At 34.5% G+C, this 26128-nt stretch overlaps 1 protein-coding gene across 1 annotated transcript in view; it reads left to right on the plus strand.

The window, feature by feature from the left end:
* The window catches only part of TLK1 (tousled like kinase 1), a 144611-nt gene that overhangs the window by 68572 nt on the left and 49911 nt on the right, over window positions 1-26128 (plus strand). The window contains exons 4-10 of the mRNA XM_082689198.1: window positions 12353-12428; window positions 15955-16001; window positions 17862-17957; window positions 19365-19454; window positions 20347-20439; window positions 24688-24798; window positions 24907-25043. Coding sequence (XP_082545324.1) covers window positions 12353-12428; window positions 15955-16001; window positions 17862-17957; window positions 19365-19454; window positions 20347-20439; window positions 24688-24798; window positions 24907-25043 — 650 coding nt within the window. The remainder of the gene's footprint in view (window positions 1-12352; window positions 12429-15954; window positions 16002-17861; window positions 17958-19364; window positions 19455-20346; window positions 20440-24687; window positions 24799-24906; window positions 25044-26128) is intronic.

Here is a 26128-nt window from a genome sequence, read left to right on the forward strand (position 1 = left end):
ATTTACCTCTAATGTTGATTAATGAAGGTCATTTTATGAAAGTTCTGATTAGCTTTGTCATTTGAATGAAGTTTCTAGGAGTGGTCTTGAAACCTAAAGGATTTTTTTTTTTCTCATTCGAGTTGAAGTGATGGTATAATACTTTGTTCTTTTTTTAGAAGAATTTTCAAAGGACCATGTTATGTGTGGTTTCTTATTTTCATATTTTGTAGGAAGTAGAAATTAAGAATACCAGGGAATTAGACCTAAAACTAGTTGAATCTGACTTTAGGAGGGCATTATTTCCATTTCTAGAACTAGTGGTAATTGTTTATAGAGATCTTTCATAGGTTATTTTTAACATAAAATCTCCTTTGTTGAAGGAGGTATTTAAAAATTACACAAAAACCTGTGTAAATAGGTTTAAATAGGTTATTTTCTGATATTAGTAAATTGGCTGAATTACGAGAGTGGTAAGAGAATGTCCTTCTGCTCATACCCATCTCTACTTTTTATATTCCTTTTTGCCCTCTTAATAGTGTTTAGCTTAAGTGTTTGCTCAGTGAATACTTAGGTATCCTAGATTGATTGGAGATTATGATTCTATTTGAAAGTAGAGGTAATACTAACCTTAAATTTTAGGTTTTAGGTAGATTTTTTAAAAATTCATTATAGTTTTACTTGCCTATATGTGTTTGTTATAACCCAGAGAAATCTTTTTTTTTTTTTTAAATGTCTTAGTTGGAATACCCAGTAAGAAAGAAGAAAACTTGAAAAATGAATTTAGTGATATGTAGTTAAGTTATCACTGAAGGTTACATTTTCATGTCTATTCCTCCCCTAGGTGAATTACCTTGTTTTTGAGTTTATTCTGTTTAGCTCCTCAAGGTTGTTAGATATCTAGTGTATTGCCCTCATCAATTTTAAGAAATACTCTTTTCTATCCTGCTGCCTACATTATTTTCTAAAATGTTTTAGCCTGTTAAATGATTTTTGTGGTATTCTACTTGATGGGTTCCTCCATCTTATTTTTGCGCTGGTAGTATTTTCTCATTACTTCTTTACTGTGTTAGGTGGGCAAACCAAAAATCTTAATAAGTATTACTACATTAATTGTTTTCCTAAGACATTAGATATAACAGTTTTGCTATATACAATATATAATGTGTAATAACAATATTCTCTTGAAGGAGAGTAATGTGTATTGTAAAATGGTGTATTTTATAACAGTAATAAAGACATTTTCTCATTAGAGGAGTTCAGGGTTTTTTTCCTCTCCCTTACAAGATTCATAATCATACTTCTAAACTGTAGGATTTAAAGCTCTTATGAAATACCTGGAATTAATTTGTAAAATTTCCATTTATTTAAAAAGAGAAAACTATTTAATTCTACCACTATCCATTAAAAAGACATGCTCATATAGGAGCTATATTCACCTAAAAGTTAGTGTGTCTGACCCTAACATATGTTATATGACAGGGTTCACAGCAAAGGAAGTGCATCTATTTTGGTTGAATATATATATGTCCCTGCTCTCCTGGAAGGAAAAGTGAACTGGAAACCAAATGCGGGTCTGATGCTGGCTCTGTGCCCCATTTCCCATAAAGGTGGTGGAGCACTATGTGTGTCAGAGTCAACTGGAAAGATTTTTTCAAAGGAAAAAGAATTTCCTGCTTAGACATTCTAATATACTCTGTATAGATCATCTTTCACTTTCTTATAAATCATGAAATCTTGAAAAAATGTTCTATAACCCATTTACTTAGCCAGGAAATAAATAGCTATTAAATATTGTGCATTTAGTGTCAGTGGTTGGTTGTTTTTAGAACAAGAACATTCTGAGTTGATTGGTAAAGATAAGATTAGAAGAGAAAAATGCCAAGTCATCCTAAGATAACTTTAAAAGTGGAACCTGGTATAGTGCTTGACCATAGTATTATATCCTCAGTAAACGTTTGTTGAATGAGTAAATAGAACATCATTTTAGTTGTAGCAAACTATTCAGGTAGTTTTTGTGTCAGCAACTACAAATGATTCTTACACATTAATCACACCAAGGTTCCTTAACCTTAATGTTGTTGACATTTGGGATCAGATAATTCTGGAGGTGGGATGGGGTTGTCTGTGAATGTAGTATGTTTAGCAGCATCTCTGCCTAACACATTAGATATCTACCTACTCTCCCCACCCCCCAACCCCCAGCCACCCCTCTCCTGCTTGTGACATCCCGAAGTATATCCAGTCATTGCCAGATATGCCCTGGTTGAGAACCCTGCCCATTAATGAAGCAGATAAATAGTTTGAACATGTTACCTGTGGAGCTAGATTACAATTCTTTTTAAGTTTTATGTCTCCTAAGTATGGAAGCAGAAGCCTAGAGAGATTAGTTAATTTGCCTACAGATAGTAAGTTAACAGTCAAAATTCTAATTCCAAGGTATCTGTTTTGTTTTGAAGTAACGTTCTCAACGGCTGTCTGTGCTCTGCTCTCTCTCTGTAACTAAGATAATGTGTAACTTACTAGTTAAATGTTCCTAGCTAGTCTTTTGGGGGAAAAATGGTATTCTTTTATTGGAAATATTTAGATTTAAGGTAATTTATAGTTACATCAAATTTGCCAGTCCAATATATGCCTGGGCTAATAGCATTTCACAAATATTTTATCTGATAAATACTGCTTTTAGTCTGGATTTTAAGGGCAATCAGCACAAGCTGACATTACTGATAAGTTTGACTTCAGTATGTTATACTGTAGTAGAGCTTTAAAAATATTAGATGTATTTTTGTTAGCAGAACATAGTATTATGATTAATTCTCATTTTCTTTTTCTTTTCTTTTTTTTTTTTTTTTTAAGATTTTATTTATTTATTTATTTGACAGAGAGAGAGAGATCACAAGTAGGCAGAGAGGCAGGCAGAGAGAGAGAGAGGAGGAAGCAGGCTCCCTGCTGAGCAGAGAGCCCGATGTGGGACTTGATCCCAGGACTCTGAGATCATGACCTGAGCCGAAGGCAGCGGCTTAACCCACTGAGCCACCCAGGTGCCCCCTAATTCTCATTTTCTAAAATAGCTGAGTAACCATGACAATCCACTGGACTTCTTATATCCTAATGAGTTTTCTCCTATATGCGACAATTTGGGTCTTTAATTTTTTCTTAAAGATTTTATTTATTTATTTATTTATTTATTTATTTATTTTTAAAGATTTTATTTATTTATCAGAGGGAGAAAGGGGAATGAGTGAGCACAGGCAGACAGAATGGCAGGCAGAGGCAGAGGGAGAAGCAGGCTCCCTGCTGAGCAAGGAGCCCGATGTGGGACTCGATCCCAGGACGCTGGGATCACAACCTGAGCTGAAGGCAGCTGCTTAACCAACTGAGCCACCCAGGCGTCCCAAGATTTTATTTATTTATTTGACAGAGATCACAAGTAGGCAGAGAGGCAGTCAGGTCCCCCTGATGAGCAGAGAGCCCGATGTGGGGCATGATCCCAAGACCCTGAGATCATGACCTGAGCCGAGGGCAGAGGCTTAACCCTCTGTGCCACCCAGGCGCCCCAGGGGTCTTTAATTTTTAATAGAAGATTATATTAATTTTTTTTAAAGATTTATTTATTTGACAGAGGGAAAGAGTGTCTGAGTGCCTGCTTGTAGGTGGGGAGAGGGGCAGAGAGAGAGAGAATCTGAAGCAGACTCCCGCTGAGGTCGGAACCCTTTGTGGGAGCTGTTATCTCACACCCATGAGATCATGACCTGAGCCGGAATCAGGAATTAGATGCTTAACCAACTAAGCCACCTAGGTGCCCCAAGAGTAATTTCTTAATTTTAGACAATTTCCAATGTGGAATATTGCAGGACTTACTGTTGTATATATAGATTGTCTATTGCTAATGCATGCATCACTTTTGGAGCCCCCCCCCCCTTTTTAAAGATTTATTTATTTATTTATTTATTTGAGAGAGAAGAGAGAGTCTTCAGCAGACTCTGAGCTAAGCATGGAGCCCTACACGGGGCTTGATCTCATGATCCATGAGATCTCACCCTGCACCGAAACCTAGAGTTGGATGCTTAACTGACTGTACCACCAAGGTGCCCCTGGAGCTCTTTAAAAGTAAGGATTCCTTTGGTCTCTCTCCAGAAATGGTTAAATTTGGAATGGGGACTTCAGCATGAACTTCAAATAAAAGCTTTGTAAGTGATTATGATGTATAGTAACATTGAGAATCCATGTTAATATCTTTATGATAGAACGATTTATTTTAAAAAACACACTTTTTGGGGTGCCTGGGTGGCTCAGTGGGTTAAAGCCTCTGCCTTCAGCTCAGGTCATGGTCTCAGGGTCCTGGGATTGAGCCCCGCATCGGGCCCTCTGCTCGGCGGGGAGCCTGCTTCCTCCTCTCTCTCTCTCTCTGCCTGCCTCTCTGACTACTTCTGATCTTTCAAATAAATAAATAAAAATCATTAATTAAAAAAAAATAAAAAAACACACTTTTTGAGGGTTATAAATGTATTGCTATAGAGAATAGCAATGGGATACCACTTTTTTTTTCCCTTAACACATCAGGTAGATATTTAAAGGTTAGTGGGCATTATCACAGTGAAAGTGTGATTGATACTGCCTTTGAAAATGCACTTTTTCAATATGTAAAATTTTTAGTGTGCATATTCTGTGACACAACATTTACATTTAGAAGTGTCTGTCCCAAAGATATTGTTTAAGGATTTAGCGATTCATGTTCAGAGAAATGTCTGTAGGGATATTATACAGGAGTATATTTTACTCCATCATGAGTGTCACACCGGGAGAAAAGTTGTGAAATCACTGTTCTAAATTTTACTATTGTAAGTACTTTCAAAATGCCAGCATTTCCAGAATAAGTTATCTTGAAAATTTGCTTTTTCCTTCCACAGCAGTTGCTCTATATGTCTGTTTTATTCTGGCTGTATGATTTGAAAACTTTAAAGATCATATGAATAGGGGGGAAAGTCCAACTTTATTTTATGTTTTGTTTTATATTGTTCAACAAATAACGCCTTAAAGGGAAAGCCAGAGAAGGGGAAAATGCCAGGAAGTAATTATGCTTTGTAAATTGTCAGAAAATGGCTAATAAAATTGCATTCATCAATATTGAAACTTGGTATGCTCCTTTAAACATACGTGAATGCAAATTTAAAATGGGTCCAGATAATAGGAGCTTGAGAAGTCAGACTATGAGGATGGCAAGTTAAGGTAGCTTTTAAAAATTAAGAGTAAGATTGCAGTAGTATTACAGTTCTTTAAGGTGCTCATGTGCTTGTGGATATTATCTGTTTGTAAGGCAAGTAAAGATCCTTTGGGCAAAAACCCAAAAAATGATGTGAGCTGGCACAGTTTAAGTAACCTGTAAGACAGCACACATTTCCATTGGGTAGTTACCTAAGTTTATCTTACTGGCTCTCCACCATCTTTGATAGTACATATTATTAAATAATAAAAGCAGTACAGCAGAAAATAGGCTACACTCAAAATTGCTGATGTGTTGATTGGATTTACTTGAAACAGCAAGGAGATGCTATTATTTCATGATAGGATCCCAAAATGTTGCATACATAAACTTTTTTTTTTTAATTTAAACTTTATTTTTTCAATGTTCCAAGAAATACATAAACTTGTTACACTAAATATTAAAGTCAGCAATGTAACAAAGATCTTCTTTAGATGTCAAAGATTCAAGCAAACATTTCCAGATAATAATTGTTCTCCATATTAAAGTTTTGACTGTTGGGCAGAGACAGACTGTGAATTTCAGGTCCTGCCAGCTCGAAATCCTTGAACTAGGATGTACATATCTCATGATAGTTTTAACTAAATGTAAATTGGATGCAAAGCAGCAAAGAAATTTTTACAATAGAATTTTAGTTTTCTTAAAGTGCATTATTCTAACCAAATTTTTATAGCAAAAGGTTGGAAGAAACAGTATCTTGTACATCTGATATTCTTGAATAGAACATCTATTTTACATTGACTATTTTTATAAAACTCCAGATTTTCCTTTCTAGTTCAGTGCTGTTTTGATATGTGCCATTAAAGTAACAGATTTCTTCAACATTTTCCTGTCTCACATCTAGTTCAACAAATTTTGCCTAGAAATATGGAATAAAATTGAACATTGGCATAAATTTGTCATGCCATTTTTTTGGAAGTATAGTGACCTTAAATTTGATAGCTGAGTAACCCTATGAATCATTGGAATAGCCAGTGATTTGTATTTTTTTAAACTAATCTGTAGCTAAATGAATCAGTTGGAAAAAATACATTCTGACAAGATGGAGGATTGAATATTTTGTTACGGGTATTATTTAATAATTAAGTAACTTTTCTTTCTATATTTTTTTAAGATGTTATTTATTTATTTGAGAGAGAGAGATTGAGCACAAGGCAGGGAGAGGCAGAGGAAGTAGGAGAAGCAGGTTCAGTCCGAGGACTCTGGGATCATGAGCTAGCCGAAGGCAGATGCTTAACCAACTGAGCCACCCAGGTGCCCCATTCTTCTTTCTATTCTAAAGAATTTTCTCATTCAATGGGAAGAGATTAAATATATCTGTGTCATTAACTGTAGTAATTTTATAGAGATGATGATCTCTGACTTTTCTTTTTGTTGTCCAGTCAAGGCTGATGAAATCTACTTAAGGTAGAGGTAAAAAATTTTAATATCTACTCCTTCTCTTTTGTGATGATATCTGAACATACTGTTAAAATTTCCTATAATGCATTTATGCCAATAATTTTAAATAGCTCTATTTGGAGGCTGATAGAGGTGGTTATCTTCTATCATGGCACAATTCATACTGATTTATCTCCCTCCTTCTGTGACAGTGTTAAGATTGTAGGATTTTTTTTTTTATATTTTGTCTTACTTGCATTGAAGAAACACATTTATTTTTATTTTAAAAAATAAGTCAAGGAGTCAGATAAAACAGGATCCCATATTAGATTTGAAAACTTGTTTAATAATCACTGGCTTAAATTCCAAATAAAATAGAAGCATTAGTTTAATTATATCACTACCACCTCTTGAGTCCTTTAGATTTGTCTGTTTTTTGAACATACTGTTCAATTGCTAGAAAATACCATGTAAATTATCACTGATATCTTAGAGCATTTAAATGCCACAGTAATCGTTCAGATTTTGGTATGATTACAAATTAGCATTTATAAAGCTAAATTGATATGAATAGTACCACTTTCTACTTTCGTCACTTTCTCCTAACCACTGTTCCATTGTACAGTGTAATTCTTTGACTTTTTATAATTGTGGTAGTCTTTCCATCTTTCAAAGCCAAATCAGGGGCACCTGGGTTGTGCATTCAGTTGAGCTTCTCCATTTAGGTCGTGAATCTCATAGTTGTGAGATGGAGTCTTCATTGGGTTCCGTGCTCAGTGTGGTATCTGCTTCAGATTCTCTCTCTCCTGCTGGCCCTCCCCCAGCTTGTGCTCTCTCTGTCTCAAATGAATAAATCTTTAAAAATAAAGCCATATCATATTTTGCTTTCCGTATTTATTTTGCCATCTATTTTCTGGTCAGCTGTAATGCAGTAGTTACGAAAAAAAAATTAGAGAAGCAAAGAAAGAAACGACTGCATCAGCAAGAGTAGTAATAAACTTGAAAACATTCTATAAAATATGCAATATGTGCAATTTTTACACCTTGTGCAAATGCAAAGCTGGCTTGGTTGATGTCCCTTGGATTTTCTAGGAGATCACTGGTCAAGATCAGTGGGTTTTCAAATCTTTTTTTAAGCTGTAGAACTCTTCCTTCAAAGTAAGTCCAACATGGAACCTCTGTTAAAATGAGGGATGCTGTGTTTGCAAGCATGGAGGTGGAGGTAGGATGTGTCTTTGATAGGCTAGTGCCTTAGTTCAGCTCCATGCTCCTTCCTTCCCTTTTCCTCTTCTTTAACATCTTTTGAGGCACAACCTCCTTTCCTAAGGTATCTCTGGAGTACAGTTTGAAAATCGCAGATAGCATTCTGAATTTTTCTTCACTGGTGAGCCATTTTAGAGATGAAATATTTGGTACCTTTCTGCATATCCTAAATCTCCAGGGTTCTAAATTCTCAAATCCGTGTAGAAATGAGAACTCAGGAGAACTGTTAGCAGTAACCTTCACTGAGAATTTTAGTTTTGTTTACTATAGGTACTGTTCAGACTTACATTTAAAAACAACAACAAAAAAACCCTAATGCACATTTTCCTGAGGTTAGTATAGCATATTTAGACCGTAGACTGCTGGTTCTGTAGCTTATAGTTGAAAAGAGAGTTGAATGGGACCTTAAAGAGGAAACATCGCTTATTTTGTAAGCCCTACAAGTTATTTTTAAGCTGTTAGGGAAGAAACTGCTAATCATTTAACATGTGATTGAAGTTTTGAAATAGAAAAGTACATAGATTTTTGGAATAATAATAATAATAAACAGTTTTTGTTTTGAAAAAACAATTTTATACTGGATGTAGTAATTGTGTGTGTAAAAACTGTAACTTTAAATTCAGATAAGAAAATTTATTGGGTGCTTATTGACATTTATAGATGTTTCAGATGGTGTACTGTTTCACAACTGTTTCAGATGGTGTACTAAGTGTGTCTCTGGTGTGTTTCTTATTTAATCCCCATAGTCCTACACCTGTATTACCACATTTTAAAATTGATGAGAATAGGGTGCCTGGCTGGCTCAGTCAGTAGAATATGTGACTCTTGATCCTTGGGGTTGTGAATTTGAGCCCCATGTAGGGCACAGAGATTACTAAAAAAAAAACTGATGAAAAATTGGAGTCTTACCGTAAATAATGGACCCAGAGGGCTGCCTGGGTGGCTCAGTGGGTTAATAAGCCTCTGCCTTCAGCTCAGGTCATGATCTCAGGGTTCTGGGATTGAGTCCCGCATCAGGCTCTTTGCTAGACAGGGAGCCTACTTCCTCCTCCCTCTCTCTCTCTCTCCCTCTGTGCCTTCTTGTGATCTCTCTCTGTCAAATAAATAAAATCCTTAAAAACAAACAAACAAACAAACAAACAAACAAAACGGACCCAGAGACCCAGAGTTTGATTCTTAGTCTCAGTCTGTGGTTCTTCAGAGACCAGTGGTTCTTGCTTTCTGGGAAATGATGTTTCTTTTGGGCTGACAGAACAAGTCTAAAATAATCTGAGGTGAGAGTGAGGAATGAGGTGGTAACAGTAGGACATGGGTGAGAAAAGATTAGGGTTTATAGGAAGGGATGAAATATGGTCTGTTTGTAATAGAAACACTTATTTTATAGATGAATTTAGTTACATCTCAGTTTTCCTTTTTCGTTTTTTATTTTTGTTCAACTTTTCAGTTTATTACCTATTTCTAACTTCTTTACCTGCACTAGTTATACATTATAGTCTTAAAATTAGTTTTAGTCTTGTTCCCCCCCACCACCCATTCCTCATATTCTCTGGTTGAAAGGAGGTAAACTTGTTGCCTTTTGGGTTGTTTTTACACTGTAATAAATATGCATCTAGGTTTTTTCTTTTCTTTTCTTTTCTTTTTTTTTTAAAGATTTTATTTATTTATTTGTCAGGGATAGAGGGAGAGAGAGCAAGCAAGCACAGGCAGGCAGAGGCAGAGGGAGAAGCAGGCTCCCTGCTGAGCAAGGAGCTCAATGTGGGACACGATCCCAGGATGCTGGGATCATAACCTGAGCCGAAGGCAGCCGCTTAACCAACTGAGCCACCGAGGCGTCCCTGCATCTAGGTTTTTTCATTCATTGTTTTTAACAAAATGACATTTTCTCCAAGGACTGTCCCACTTTCCCATGCCATTAAATTTTAAATTTAGGTAGTGAAATTTTGCCTCAGTTTTTACTTAAATAATCTGTAGGTCTTTAGGGGAGAAAAAAAAAGACCCTAAGTTTCTTCAAATATATATCCAGTAAAGTGGTTAATGAATGTTATTCCAAATAAGTTTGTGAATTTCTTCATACACTATAACTTTCCATCCCATTCCCCTTTTGGAGATAGCAGGTGAATGTTAGCATTTAAAAGCTTTGTGCTTAATAAATCTAACTTTGTTCACCCTGGCTGAACTGTCCCACTCTGCTCTGCATTTAAAATGTAGCCTCTCGGGGCGCCTGGGTGGCTCAGTGGGTTAAGCCGCTGCCTTCGGCTCAGGTCATGATCTCAGGGTCCTGGGATCGAGTCCCGCATCGGGCTCTCTGCTCAGCAGGGAGCCTGCTTCCTTCTCTCACTCTCTATCTGCCTGCCTCTCTGCCTACTTGTGATCTCTGTCTGTCAAATAAATAAAATCTTTAAAAAAAAAAAATGTAGCCTCTCAACCTAACTCATCCACTGTTCCTTGGAAAATATTTTAGAAAGTGATACGAAACCATAGGTAGAAAATGTTTCTAGTATAATTTTTAGAATTGTGTTATTCTATGTGATTTTGTTGTTGTTGTTTATTTAAAAGTAGCTAGTCAGGATTTAGGATGGAATACAGATGGGATCCTGCCATGCTTAAAAATTAGTGCAACATTAAACTGTAATGAAAAACTGTATTTTATTGATCTTAAGCTACTTTTTTTTTTACATAGATTAGATAAAGTTGTGAATAAGTACTATTTGGGAATCCTCTTTTGTTTTAAGATAGATTTTTAGGGTTCTTTATAAAAATGTTAACTTAGAGTTTTTATTTGGTGCTTTTTTGAGTAAAATAGAAAATTGGTTATTGTTTGCCTGAGTCTGATAAATAATGAACTATTTACCCTAACCTGCTGATACATCAGTTTACTTCCTGAGTAGATTGCCAGTTAGGGAAGATTTCTTTAAGATCCCTGGTTTGTGTTATGAAAACATGAAGGCAGTTTATCGGTTATAATTTTATTTACAAACTTGATAAAATTTTGAAATATTTTTGATACAGAACATGTAGCATGTCGTTTACAGAAAAAAAGAGCATTTAGGCCATGGAAGTACAGGCTTAAATTTGATTTAAATCCTGGTTACCTTGAATAAATTATTTAATATTAATGTAGCTATCAAGTGATAACTGTACGCTAGGCATGAGGAAATGGAGGGGATGGGGAGATGATAGAACTCCTGTTGTTGAAGAATTCAGGCACTGGAACATTTGATTCATCCTCTGTATCTGTTATGTTGAAAAAATGGGTAAGAGAACTTAAAATCTCCATTATTCTGAATAGGAATCATAGATGCTCAACACAAGTTATGTGTTGTCATTCATATTGTTTAATCATAGACTACTCAGAGACAACAAAATATAGATTATTTCCCTTTCTTGTCTGGGAACTGCACTGGCTTTAGAGGTTTATTTTAAGTTGCTTCGATGTATCATTCATTCAAATGTTCTTTGTTCTGGCACCAGACATACTTGCTAATCTTTTAGAATTTGAGGACCTTGTGCCATTGCAGTGTGCTTTTTGTTCTTAGTTTTGATTTTTAACTAAGCATAACATCTTGTTAGATTCCACAAAAATTACTTGTTATTTTAGCCTGATGAAAATGCTAATTTGAGAACAAGCAATCATCTAGGGTTGGGGAATCTGCAGACTTCTTCTGTAAAGGGCCAGATGTTTTTAGGCTTTGTGGACCATATAGTCTTTCTGGGAACTAACTCTGATATCATAGTTAGAAAGCAGCCATAGTCAGTACATAAATGAATGAGTATGGCTGTGTTCCAATAAAACATTATTTATGGACACTGAAATTTGAGTTTCTTAAAATTTTCACATCATAATATTGTTTTAATTATTAAAATTTTCAGTTACTTAAAAATATAAAAGTTATGCCTAGGTAATGGGCATTATAAAAACAGGTGACTAGCAGATTTGGTCATTGGGCTGTAGTTTGCTGCCACTGACTTAGAGCATAATTTATGAATTTACTGTAGTTGTTAGATAATAATTGTAAGGATTGTATATATATTGGGGTTTGAATTCTCTTTTCTTTTTCATCCAAGTTTACTTTAAAGACTAAATATGTGTGATTAATAGAAAACAAATAGGAAAAACATAGGGTATTTTTCTTTACTTATTTTTTGCCCAATCAGTTAAGAATTTGAAGGGTGCTTTAAATGGCTGCTTACTCTCAGACTTTTTATCCATCTCAAGTCGAATTCTGTAAATGTGAATTTAAAGTAATTCGTACAAGGACTTTTTCTGTACTTTGGATGTTTAAAATTTACACAGTTGCAAAATTTAACTTTTAAATCAATTGTATATAGGCAATTATACATTTACATTCACATGAGCACTATTGAACAAAATAGTTTTTGTTTTGAAAATAATAATTTTTATACTGGCTGTAGTTACTGTGTGTGTAAAAACTGTAACTTTAAATTCTGTTAACTTGCTTTCTGTAGACACCAGAGAAGAAACAATCAGAGTCATCCAGAGGAAGAAAGAGAAAAGCAGAAAACCAGAATGAAAGTAGTCAGGGTAAGTGAAGCGAAATCTTTCGGAGCCAAATAAGTATTTATAATTAATCTGATTTTAATAACTTAATATTTTGTAGAAGTAATATTGTATTTTTATAGCTATTATAATTCATGCATTAATAATAGTTTATAAATGTACTAACCATAAGAAAGAATAATAATATGAAATTGAAATCTTTTGTACCACAAGTAGTATATGGTTACTGTTTTTAGGCTTTTGGACATTTCCCTTATTTTTTTTTTTGCTTGAGAATTCGAAAGGCCAAGTGTCATGTCCAAACCTGGCAAACATTACCTTACCACCTTTCATTTTTCTTTCTTTATCTGAATTAGTGTTGAAATGGCTTCTTATCTTTGAGTAAGAACTTTAGATGTCACTTTAAATTGAAAGCACCAAAAGCTTGCTTATTCCTTTTATTTAAAAAAGAAAAAGGCTGTATAAAAATGGTTGAGACGCTTATTAAAGCATCATCTTTTTCTTTCCATACCTGTTCTTCATTCTTTTTTGCATGCCTACCCTTGTGATATAGACTAAGAAGATGATTTTGAAGTCATCTACAAAACTCTTATAATGGACAACAAAACAGTATTGTTGTTTAATTTGGTCACTCAAACTTAAATACAGTAAATTGGTTCTTAAGTCATATATGTCTATATACATATGATTCATGTTTTGGAGCCACTCTTTAGCTTTAAGGACTGAGACTAGGACCCCTGGCTTACTAGTACTTACATGTTGCACTGATATCAAGGAATATATTTGCAGCAACTGTCTGTGTGGAAGGAGGAAGTTAAGTCACTCTAGCGTCTTTCTGTAGAAGTGTGGTATTTTGTATCTCCATCTCAAAGCTCAATTTTGGTTTTAATGTAATTCCGCCAGATTGTGGTTAGTGGCCTTGGAGCTTTATTTAGTGTAAAGTTACATTAGTTATGATAGTTTCGACTTTAGATTTAAAAACTCACTTAAAAGCAGGTCCCAAATTAGGGTGAGACTTCTGGGTTGGTTGATTCAACCTGTGTTTTTAAAAATCCATGTTTAGGGCGCCTGTGTGGCTCAGTGGGTGAAGCCTCTGCCTTCGGCTCAGGTCACGATTCCATTGTCCTGGGATCGAACCCCGCATCGGGCTCTCTGCTCAGCAGGGAGCCTGCTTCCCCCCTCTCTGCCTGCCTCTCTGCCTACTTCTCATCTCCTCAAAAAAAAAGAAAAAAAACTCCATGTTTATTTCTTTGCGGTCTGCTATCCATAACAATTGTCTAGGGGCGCCTGGGTGGCTCAGTGGGTTAAAGCCTCTGCCTTCGGCTCAGGTCATGATCCCGGAGTCCTGGGATCAAGCCCCGCATCGGGCTCTCTGCTCAGCAGGGAGCCTGCTTCCTTCCCTCTCTCTGCCTGCCTCTCTGCCTACTTGTGATCTCTGTCTGTCAAATAAATAAATAAAATCTTTAAAAAACAAAAAAAAAGAATTGTCTAATTTTCTTACGTTTTTAGAACAGCTGCCAGTTTTGACTGGATTTACTTGCTTGAGCTTTCACACTTGTATTTGTTTTAGAGAGAGGTTGGCTTTCTGTGTTTTTTTTCCCCCTCTTTCTTTGAATATAAGATTCTTCAAGTCCAGAGCAAACCTCTCCTGTAATCCTGTCAGCCAGAATTGGGTCATGAGTCCACATTCATTCCGTACCCAGTTATATCCAACAGACATACTGTTGCCCTTAGAAAACCAGGTCCATCTCTGAAATTCAAAGTGGGTAAAGTTCCTTTTAGAAATGTGGACTTTGTGTAGAAGAGATTTTTGATACCTGAACAAAATTGGAATTCTGATCAGGAGGGGACAGGAACTAGGGTGGAGACCAGATAGGAGTCAGCTTTCCCTGATATTACATGTGGTATATAGTGGGGAAGGAATATTAACAGCCAAGTTTGGGTTCAGTTACAGAAAAAGAATTAGGGACATAGCTTCTGGATAGGAAACCAAAACTGTCTCTTTTGTCTTTAAAGAATAGCACCTTCTTCAGAATCTGCAGGAAAATTGTTATAGGTGGGAGGAAAATTCTTTGGGTTTACAGGTGTGCCTTATAAATACTGCAGGTTTGGTTCCAGACCATCACAGTAAAGTAAGTATTACGATAAATGAATCAAATTTTTGGTTTTCCAGTGTATTTAAAAGTATGTTTATACTCCAGTCTATTGTGTGTCAATAGCATTATGTCTAAAAAACATCATACATATCTTAATTTTTAAAATATTACTTAAAAATGCTGTCATCTGAGCTTTCATTGAGTTGTAATCACTGATAACAAGTTACAATAAATACCATAATAATGAAAAAAATTTTGAAATATTGTGAGAATTACTAAAATGTGACACAGAGACATGAAGTGAACAAATGCTATCTATTGGAAAAATGGGGTCTATAGACTTGCTCAATGCAAGTTTGCCAAAAATCTTCAATTTGTGTTTAAAAAAAAAAAAACCGAAATCAGTGAAAATCAGTAAAACAAGATGTGCCTTTAAAACCTTTACAGTCCTTTCTGACCTCTAAGTAAATCTGCACAAAACTGTTGTTCACACTTTCTAGGTACCATTTATATAGTCCTGGGCACTTACTTAATTTTTCTTGTTCCACAAAAGAATTTAAGGTTGTTGAACTCTTAAATGTAACCTTTGTTCATCTCAGTAATGCTTGGCATATAGTAACCACTCAAATATTTGTTGAATAAAAGTCAGTATTGAATTGATAAATATATATGTTTATATTATCCACAGGTTTTGAGTTCATGGTATTGTCATTTTTTTCTTTGTATTGAAGAAATCATGTATTTTATATAGTTCCATTGAAGGGTGGGTGCCTCTCATCCAAAAAAGTATCTTTAACACTGTATTTCTTAGCATCTTCTTAATTCAATATTTATAAAATTGATGATCCAATTTAGAGCAAAACTTTTAATTATAAAAGACCTGTGATATGCTATAATTTGGACCACTTTACCAATATGGTCATAAGAGCAGTATTTCAAATCTAGTCTGTTAAAAAGTATTTTACAAAATAACATTTTTGTTAAAGCATGTTATTGTCAGTTTGTATGATTTTGTGTTAAAGCTTTTTTATTATTTGCTGGGTATGAGTTGATTTGTTATGCAGTTGCCACTTTGCTTTTTTTATTCATTGATTTGCTTTTATGAAATTAGCCATTAAGTAATATGAATAATGTAGTTTGAAAAACAAAATCCTTTACTGTCATTTATTTATTTGATTCTCCAGTAATTAGAACTTTAAAAATTGACATGTTTCTATTGAAAGGTCACTTCATTTTTGGATTTCTGAAATTGGCATCTTACCCTCTGAGGGCTCTTGATACAATTTTTTTAGTGTCCCTTACTAACCAACTAAAATATCATGTTTTTATTAAACAGGTGATTTTTATGTATATTAGGGAAATTAAGTTTGACACATTCTTTTTCTGATACAGTATATGATAAGTAGTCCTGACTAACTTTAAATCTATAAAACTTTTTTACTTTTATATTTTAGGAAAAAGTATTGGGGGACGTGGCCACAAAATTAGTGACTATTTTGAAGTAAGTCTATTAACAAATATCTCTAGTCTTAATACAATTTTACTGTGGGCTGAAATAGTTTTTTTGAAGCACAAGGTAAACTTTTGTAATGTCCTATCTTCCTAGGAACTTTAAAATTTACTTTTACAGTGGAATGGCACATCATAATCTACAGAGTACTTTTTCACATATTTGCTTATGTCAACCCGGGAGATAGGTACAGTAGGTTTTAGTGTTTCTCTATTACAGATGAGGAAACTGAGGACCAGAGATGTAAAGTTGCCTATTTAAAGTCAAATTCTAAGTGGAAGAACAAAGAGGGGCACCTGGTTGGCGCAGTTGGTTGACTATCTGACTCTTGGTTTAGGCTTAGGTCGTGATCTCAGGGTGATGAGTTCCTGCCCCACGCAGGGCTCCCCACTCAGCATGGAGATTCTCTCCTCCCTCTGTCCCTCTGCTCTCTGTGTGTGTCTGCGCCCTCTTTCTCTCTCTCAAATCAATCTTTAAAAAAAAAAAAAGGAAGAGCAAGAAGAGAAGTTAGAGTCTAATAGCCTCTGGTTAAGAACTGTTTCTACTGTCATTGCAGCCTTTATGATAGCACCATGGAAACATTTGAGCCCCTTAGATAGAAATTAAATAATGGTAGAAGTGTGAATCTAAGAGCCCTGAAAATAATAAATAGTGGTAAATTTAGATTCTTAACCAGTTTGGAATGTTTTCGTACATCTACGCAGAAATATTTTTGGCTACCAATTTTACATTACAGAATGTTAATATGATTGTTAAAACAACAAACATAATCTACTCAGTAGAAAAAAATTTTATATTTACTTGAGTGGGAGAGCAGAGTTTGCCATTCAGGGGAAGGGCTACATTAAAAAAATTTTTTTACCATCCATTGTTTTTCTTAATTGGGTTTACGGTATCTGTGGTAAAAGTGTTGCTCACCATCTAGTGTTGCTGACCTGATGCTCTTTAACTGAGGTCAGTTCTTCGGTGTTAATATCAGTTAACAATCTTCCAAAGATTGGATCAGTTCAAATAGATAAATCTCAGGTCTCTTGAATGCTCATGTGGCAGGAGTTCAGCTAGGTACTGTAGTTTAAAAAAAAAAAAAAAAATTAGACAAAGTCCCAAGGTTCCATGAAGATACATTAGGAAGTCACCTGAGAGGAAGCCAGTAGCAGTGAATTGTTTTCTCCTCCTACCGTTGGTAGAGAAACATGAGAAATTTGAAAGGTAGCTGTGGAATACATTAGGTGCCTTCTCTTCATATGCGCCTAAGTCATGCACTGTAATGCATGTTATGCATGAGAGAAAGGATTGATATTTATAAGATTTTGTGCTGTTAAAGGGAAAGGACTTAATCTGTGTAATTTTTTATATAGTACTATAAACATTTGGATTTTTAACAGATCTTGAGAATGATGATCCTGTTTTAAGATGGTTTATTACATTCACTAACATCTACTTGTAACTATGTTAATTTTGGGGTATTAGAGATTATACTGCTTCAACAAACATTTATAGTGGGGCTGTATTAAAATTTGAAGGAAAAATAATATATGTTCATTTTTTGGGAGAAATTAATTTATCTTGAGTCTGCCACAGTAACAGATGATAGTCAGAATGCTCAAGAAATAAGGGTCATTACTGAATAGTCTTCTCACATTCCTGTGATCAGTATTCTCTATTTAGTCTTTTAGGACTCGGCTGTAACTGACCTTAGTTTTGCTTTTTTCTTGTTCCATTTAAATCACTACCAAATTTAATTTAAAAGAAGATCTATTTAAGTTAATTCTTAATGTCATATCAAAAATAACACCTAGCTAAACCTGTTTTAATAAAGAGTGATGTTTCCTTTTTTTTTTTTCTTCTCAGTACCAAGGTGGGAATGGCTCAAGTCCAGTAAGAGGCATACCTCCTGCGATCCGTTCTCCTCAGAATTCACATTCACATTCCACTCCTTCTTCATCTGTAAGTTTTTACATGTGTTAGGTAGTCTTCTGTGTGCTGAATATATGTATATATATACTGAATAACTTTTCATTGAGAACTTCTACATACATTTATTTGTATTTATCTTTTTAGAAAATCGTTCTGTGAAGTAAGTTCTTTTTAATGATCTGATGCTACTAGAACTTTATTTCTTCAAGTGAGATCTTTAAGTTAAAGATTTCCTGAATTAACTATATCCCAAGATGTGATGTTTCTATAAAAGAATGTGATCAAGCCTTATGGTACTAAAACAAATACTCTTTTATCAGTCTGTATTCAGTTACTGATTTCTAATTCTAACTCTCTTAGCAATGAAATTTCTTAACCACTGAAGTATAGCCTATTTCCTTTCCTAGGAATCTTTAAGATAAAGGTAGACAGCCTTTATCCCTGGATCATTTTAGTTCAACACAGGAAAAGGATCTTGGGCCTAAAAATTACTTTATAACTTTTTGGTTTGTTGCTAGTGTTTTAAGATCTAGTTCTATTTACATGCATTGTCTTCCTTTTGGATTTCATTTTTTTAAATTTTTTCAATTTATTTATTTTCAGAAAAACAGTATTCATTATTTTTTCACCACACCCAGTGCTCCATGCATTGGATTTCATTTTTTCTTTAGTTTTATTATATGAAAGTTTAATGTCTAACAAGAAAAGCAGAATTGGCTTTTAATAATTTTTAAATGAATTAAAGATATTTGAAAATCAGAGTATCTCTTATTTTTTTCAAGTACTCTGTTTTTACTTCAGTGTCCCCTTCTACTCCTTGCCTGTAGACACACACTTAGTTGTATCTTAACTTCTTTTGTACATTGGCTACATCATATTGCCATATGTAAAATAAAGTGTCAGATGCAACAAATTTTGAGTTACAGTGATGACATTGATACAATGATAGAATCTGTTTTCAGTGGTGTGTTTTAAAACTAGTAACTAGATAAACCATGAAACTCATCAGTAGATTGATGTTATACTATATATGGGTGTGCACTATTGCCCTTGGTAGTAAGAGTTGTATATTATGATCTTTTCAGTTTTACTTATTGAACCACTTGCTCTATTCTTAATATTTTTGTTTTGAGATAATGTATTTTGCCTTGTTATATTTAACAGATTGAAAGCATTTAAAAAATTTTTTTATGGTTCTAGAATGTAAGCTTCTCAGGCAAGGAATATAAATGGTTGTTTCTTTTCACTGTGCCTTATGTAAGGGAGGGTACTCTAAAAATGAATGCTTATTGAATAAATGATTAAAAGTTTTAAAAAGTCAGTTATGTTTTAATTCAGTTGTTATCCTGATAAAAACTTAAGAAGTGTTGTATAGTTGTTGCTGATCAAAAGCCTATATTTTTCTTGCTAATGTAAAAATTTTAATCTTTTTCTTAGGTTCGACCGAATAGCCCTTCTCCTACTGCATTAGCTTTTGGGGACCACCCTGTTATACAACCAAAGCAGTTATCCTTTAAAATTACTCAGGTAAATAGTAAATAATGTTTTTTGCATGGCTTGTAAGAAACTTAGTGCAAAGAAGATGTCTTCTCTTTCAGACATAGTTATAAAGTAAAATTATACATCAAGAAAGCTAATTACTAAACAGAAAAACCATTTGTTGGGTGGGGGTTAAGAAATTGAAACACCAATACTATCAGCTTATCCTTTGTTACATGCTGGTTAAATATGTAGATGTAAGCATTTTAAATAAACAGAATAAGCATGACTTGTCAGTTTTGTTTATTGCTTCTTTTTGAACATACCATCCAAGTACATATAATCAGTGTTTTACTGAACTTAATACTTGTTCACAAGTGAACTTAATTAAAGCAATTCATTTTGGGTGTCTATATTTCACTTAAAGGTATCATTTGAAAATTAGATATCTTTTATGCTTACTTGATTTTATGAATTTGAGTATTACATTTTTCATTTTAACCTTTTACATGTGATAGTTTCTGGATTTTAGTGTATCAGGGGAATTGGAAGAGTAAATCTTTTTGCTTAGCCATCTTTATTACCCCAGTTTATTGCCATTAGACTTTTCTGTTAGGTCATGTCCAAGCTATTGCACATTCATCAAAACATCTTTCTTTAGATGATCTTTAGGCTAGGATTACAGATACATTGCTTTCAATCACTGAATAGCTCATGAAAGCTTTTGCTATATTCAAAGATCAGCTAGCATTGAAAGTGTAAAGCAGCAGTTACATTCAGTTTTAATGAAGAACACTACAGTATTCTAAATCTTTAGTAATCAATTTTTTAAATGTTTCTTTGTAAGCTTGAGGAACTTGTATTTCTGAAGATGTTAAAACTTAAAACTATACTAAGACTTTTTGTAAAAAAGTTAGTAAAATAGCTTTCTTTCATTTAGACTGATCTCACAATGCTGAAATTAGCAGCATTAGAAAGTAATAAAAACCAGGACCTGGAAAAGAAGGAAGGTCGTATAGATGACTTGCTCAGGGTAAGTAATAAGTCATGGAGAGGGAAAAAATTGAGTTAATTACTTGGCAGTAATAAAACTTGAGGAAATAATTAGCATTATAAAAAAATTCTTCAGCTGGGGAAAAAAACACAAACTTTTTCTGGTAGTTTTAAGTACATGAAAAATCGCTATTTTTAAGTGAAAATTGCTAGCCTTTAAATGAGAATTGAGAGGGGCATCTGGGTAGCACAGTCAGTTAAGCGTCCAGCTCTTGGTTTCAGCTCAGGTCTTGATCTCAAGTTCGAGCCCCAAGTTGGGTTCAGGGTGGAGTCCACTGGAGCTTCTCTCTCCCTCTCCCCTTCCCACTTATGCTCTGTCTCTAATATAAATAGATCTTTAAAATAAATGTGAATCAAGAAACAGTTGGAGAAATACAGAGAAGTTTGTAAAATTTATTTTCATTTGATCAGCTATCATAAGACTGATGGCCATTTCATGTTAGTTTTAAAGGTAATTGATGTTGTTTTAAACCTGACATTTGATACTACACAAGGTGAAGTAACTACTGCAATCCTTTGAGATTTTTAATTGAAACTTTTTATTTTAATATTTTAAAATTTTCAATTTTAATTGAAACTTTATAAAAGGACATATCAAAAAATACTTAAAATGTGAGTAAGGTAAGAAACCGTGCTTCTCAGTCCTTGCCGCTTAGTAGAATCACCAAATGGGAAGGGTGGGAGGCTCTTTATAAAGGTACATGCCTAAACTCCATCCTGAGGGGTTGTAAATAAATTAATGTGGTGCGGCACCTGGGTGGCTCAGTGGGTTAAAGCCTCTGCCTTCGGCTCGGGTCATGATCCCAGGGTCTTGGGATCGAGCCCCACATCGGGCTCTCTGCTTCGTGGGGAGCCTCTTCCTCCTCTCTCTCTGCCTGCCTCTCTGCCTACTTGTGATCTGTCAAATAAATAAATAAAAATCTTTTAAAAAAAAATTGATGTGGAGTGGGGCTCGGGCATTGGTAGTTTTAAAACTTCCTCCCAAAAAAATAAATAAATAAACTCCTCCAGATGATTATAATTATAATTTAAGCCAACATTGAGAACTATTAGTACAGAAACTCAATAAAACCAGTGTCTCATCTGTGATCCTACCATAATTACTGATACCTTTGAAACATCCAGCTTGCCTTTCCTGATCCCATCCCAGTCACTCTCTCACCTTCTTTTTCCATTAACTACTGTTCTAAGTTCTTTATTTATTATGCCTTAATATTATGGTTTTATCGCATGTATCTGTACATTCTTAACATATTTCAGTATTTTTTTTTATTTTAAATTTTATTTATTTAAAAAAGAAAGAGAGAGTGCACAAGCCAGGGGAGAGTCAGAGAAGCAGACTGTCCATGGAGCAAGGACATGGGACTTGGTCCCAAAATTCTGGGATCATGACCTGAGCATAAGACTGACGCTTAACCAACTGAGCCACTCAGGCACCCCTTTAGTTTATTTTTGAACTTTACATAAAATTATGCTCTCTGTACCCTTTTGCCCTGCTTGTTTTCACTAAACTTTATACATGGAATTGTCGTGTACTTTGTTCATTTCATGTTCTCTCTATATAGTAAGACATTATATGAATATACCATAATGTATTTTTTCTGCTCTTGGTGGACATTTTGTTTCTGCTTTTTGTTAATATGAACAGTTCTGCTAAGAACATTATTGTACATGTCTTCTAGGGCAAATGTGGAAAATTTGTCTTATATTGTATTGCTTTAAGAGAGACATGGCCACAGTACATGGCATGTAAATGTTCAGTTTTGCTTTATAATGCCAAATTTTCCCCAAAGTGGTTGGATTAATTTATACCCTCGATGAGCAATAAATAATCTTGTTGCTTATTATCTTTGCTAAGGCTTATTATAATCAGATATAATAAATTTTTGGCCAGTTCAATGGATGTAACAGTGTCTTTTGTCTTTTATTTTGTGTTCTCTGTTTTCTAGCATCTTTTAAAATACTTATTAATTTAGTTTCTTCAGAGAAATAATGGTCATGTTTTTTGCTCATTTTTCTTAATGGGTTGCTGTTTGTGGTTTTTTTGACTTTTAAAACATTTTTAAATTTAAATTAACATATGTAATTGTTTTCAAAGGTATAGGCCTGTAATTGCTCAGTCTTACATAATACCTAGTGCTCATTACATCACATGTCCTCCTTAACATGTATCACACGGTTACCCGATCCCTCCACCTCCCGCCCCTCCAGCAACCCTCAGTTTATTTCCTATCATTAAGAGTCTCTTATGGTTTGTCTCCCTCTCTGGTTTTGTCTTGTTTCATTTTTTCCTCTCTTTCCCTATGATCCTGTGCCTTGTTTCTTAGAGTCCACATATAAGTGAGATCATATGATAATTGTATTTCTCTGATTGGCTTATTTTGCTTACAATAATACCCTCTTTCCATTCATGTTATTGCAAAAGTCAAGAATTCATTTTTTGATGGCTGAATAATATTCCGTTGCATATACTATACTACCTCTTCTTTATCCATTCATCCATCGATGGACATCTGGGCTCGTTCCATAGTTTGGCTGTTGTGGACATTGCTGCTGTGAACATTGGGGTGCAGGTGCCCTTTCAGATCACTACATTTGTATCTTTAGGGTAAATACCTAGTAGCATAATTATTAGATTGGAGGTAGCTCTATTTTCAACTTTTGGAGGAACCTCCATACTGTTTTCCAGAGTGGTTGTACCAGCTTGCATTCCCACCAACAGTGTTAAGAGGGTTCCCCTTTCTCCACATCCTTGCCAACATGTATTGTTTCCTGACTTGTTAATTTTAGCCATTCTGACTGATAGGAGGTTGTATCTCATTGTGGCTTTGATTTTTAGTTCCCTGATGCCTAAGCACTTTTTCATGTGTCTGTTGGCCATTTGTGTGTCTTTGGAGAAATGTCTGTTCATGTCTTCTGCCCATTTCTTGATTGGATTATTTATTTTTTGGGTGTTGAGTTTGAGAAGTTCTTTATAGATTTTGGATACTAGCCCTTCATCTGATAAGACATTTACAAATATCTTCTCCCATTCTGTTGATTGTCTTTTGGTTTTGTCAACTGTTTCCTTTGCTGTGAGAAAGCTTTTTATCTGATGATGTCCTAGTAGTTCATTTTGCCTTTTTTTCCCTTGCCTTTGGAGACGTGTAGCAAGAAGTTGCTGTGGCCAAGGTCGAAGAGGTTGCTGTCTGTGTTCTCCTCAAGGGTTTTGATGGATTCCTGTCTCACTTTTAGTTCTTTCATCCATTTTAAGTCTATTTTTGCATATGGTTTAAGAGAATGGTCCAGTTTCATCCTCCTGCATGTGGCTGTCCAATTTGCCCAACACCATTTGTTGAAGAGACTTTTTTTCGTTGGACATTCTTTCCTGCTTTATCAAAGATTAGTTGGCCATAGAGTTGAAGGTCCATTTCTGGGCTCTCTGTTCTATTCCACTGATCTTTGTGTCTGTTTTTGTGCCAGTACCATACTGTCTTGATGATGGCAGCATTGTAATAGAGCTTGAAGTCAGAATTGTGATGCCACCAGCTTTGCTTTTCTTTTTCAACATTCCTCTGGCTACTTGGGATCTTTTCTGGTTCCATACAAATTTTAGTATTATTTGTTCCAGTTCTGTGAAAAAAGTTATGATATTTTGATAGGGATTGCATTGAATGTGTAGATTGGTCTAGGTAACATAGACATTTTAACGGTATTTGTTCTTCTAGTCCATTAGCATGGAATATTATTCCATTTCTTTGTGCCTTCCTCAGTTTCCTTCCTTCTCTAGTTTTCTGAGTACTAATTTTTTGCCATTTTGGCTATGTTTATTCCTATGTGTTTTATGGTTTTGGGTGTAGTTGTAAGTGGGATCGACTCCTTAATTTTTCTCTCTTCTGTCTCATTGTTAACGTGTAGGAATACATTTTTTGGATACCAGGGTTTTTTTTTTGTTCCTATATATTGATTTTCTCCCAGATAATGGACTTGACTTTAGCCAAGGTTATATACCTTAGGGTGTTGGTTTGAACCCGTGAAGTCTAGATAAAAATTCCACGTACTTTCCACTGCATAATTACATAGCACTTAAGAGTATTATCCATGGTTAGTAGTAGATGTTTAAAAAAATAATTTTAGTATCATGCTCAAATACTTTTCTTTTTATGTAATTTACTGAGAATGTAAGAATATTCCTAAGTGTCTCATATACACAAATTCTAGACCTTTTCTATTTTTACTTATGTTGTAGGCTAACTGTGATCTCAGACGGCAGATAGATGAACAACAAAAATTACTTGAAAAATACAAAGAACGATTAAATAAGTGTATATCAATGAGCAAGAAGCTGCTTATTGAAAAGGTAAGTTTAAAAAGTTCAGTGAATTTTCCTTTTTATTCCACTGGCCCTTTTTCACCTTGTGTAGTTTTAAATGAATAAAATTGATTATATTTTTCCTCCTTTTTTCAGAGTACACAAGAAAAATTGTCAAGCAGAGAAAAGAGTATGCAAGACCGATTACGCCTTGGGCACTTCACAACAGTTAGACATGGTGCTTCATTTACTGAACAATGGACAGATGGTTTTGCATTTCAGAATCTTGTGAAGTTAGTCATTCTTATATTTTAAAAAATGTAGTGTTCCTTTGGGTTTTTGTTCCTTCCAGAGATTATAGATTTGGAATTATGTTTTATTTCTACTCCTTAATGCTCTTTGAAATCACAGAATTTAGTACATTTGAAAGGAATGTAAAACAAAAGTATTACAATTTCAACTTTAGCCGACTTCTTGATTAGTCAGCATTTATCCATACTATGTATTATTCTAAGTATTAATTTCCAGAATATAAACTGATCCTCTAGCTTTATCGATGATTTGGGAGGAAATTTTAATTTTCATTCATATATATGGATATATATGTATCTTGGAATACACACACACATAAATATATATGTACGCATACACACACACACATATCTCTTGGGATTTTTCTACTTAGTTTTTTCCACATTCTTCAGTCATTACTTCATTGTTATTATTCAGCACTTGATGGCTTTCTGTTCCTACAGAAAAGACAGGAACTTTTCCTCTTCTGCTTTAGATATTCCTCATAAATTATTTGAGGAATATTTAGCTTTAGCATTTCTAAACATTGCTAAAGTTTGCTTTAGCAAAATTTAAAACAGATATTGAGTTAAGATGATGGTAGATAGGGATAGATTGACTATGAATTAAGGAGTTAGGACCTGTGCTGCTTTTTTGTTTTTCACTCTAAATTTTTTTTAAAACTCTAAAACAGGAGTATTGCCAGCATCTTCATCAGATTTGCTAGAGTTCTATAGAAAACGGAGGCAAAGCTGCATCTAGTATATAAACATTGCTGTTTCAAACACTGGTTCCCAGGACTTTGCACAGAATGGCCTTCTCTCTCCTACAGTTGATTTATTTAGCTTTTGTTCAGCACCAGCTATGCTGGGTGATAGGTATACCACAATGAAGAACAGAGTTCTTGTCATGCTAAGGAGTTTGGCTTTTAATTCAAAGGTTTGTATGTAGTGTGTGATACATGTGGGACTAATATTGGAAAAAAGATAAATTATTGACAGCAGAGGTATCCAAATGAAAGATGATTAGGCTTGAGCTAAAATGCTCACAATGAAAGGTAGAGAATAGGAGATATATTTTAGATAGA

This window comes from Mustela nivalis, assembly GCF_964662115.1.
Source record: "Mustela nivalis genome assembly, chromosome: 11".
NCBI lineage: Eukaryota > Metazoa > Chordata > Mammalia > Carnivora > Mustelidae > Mustela > Mustela nivalis.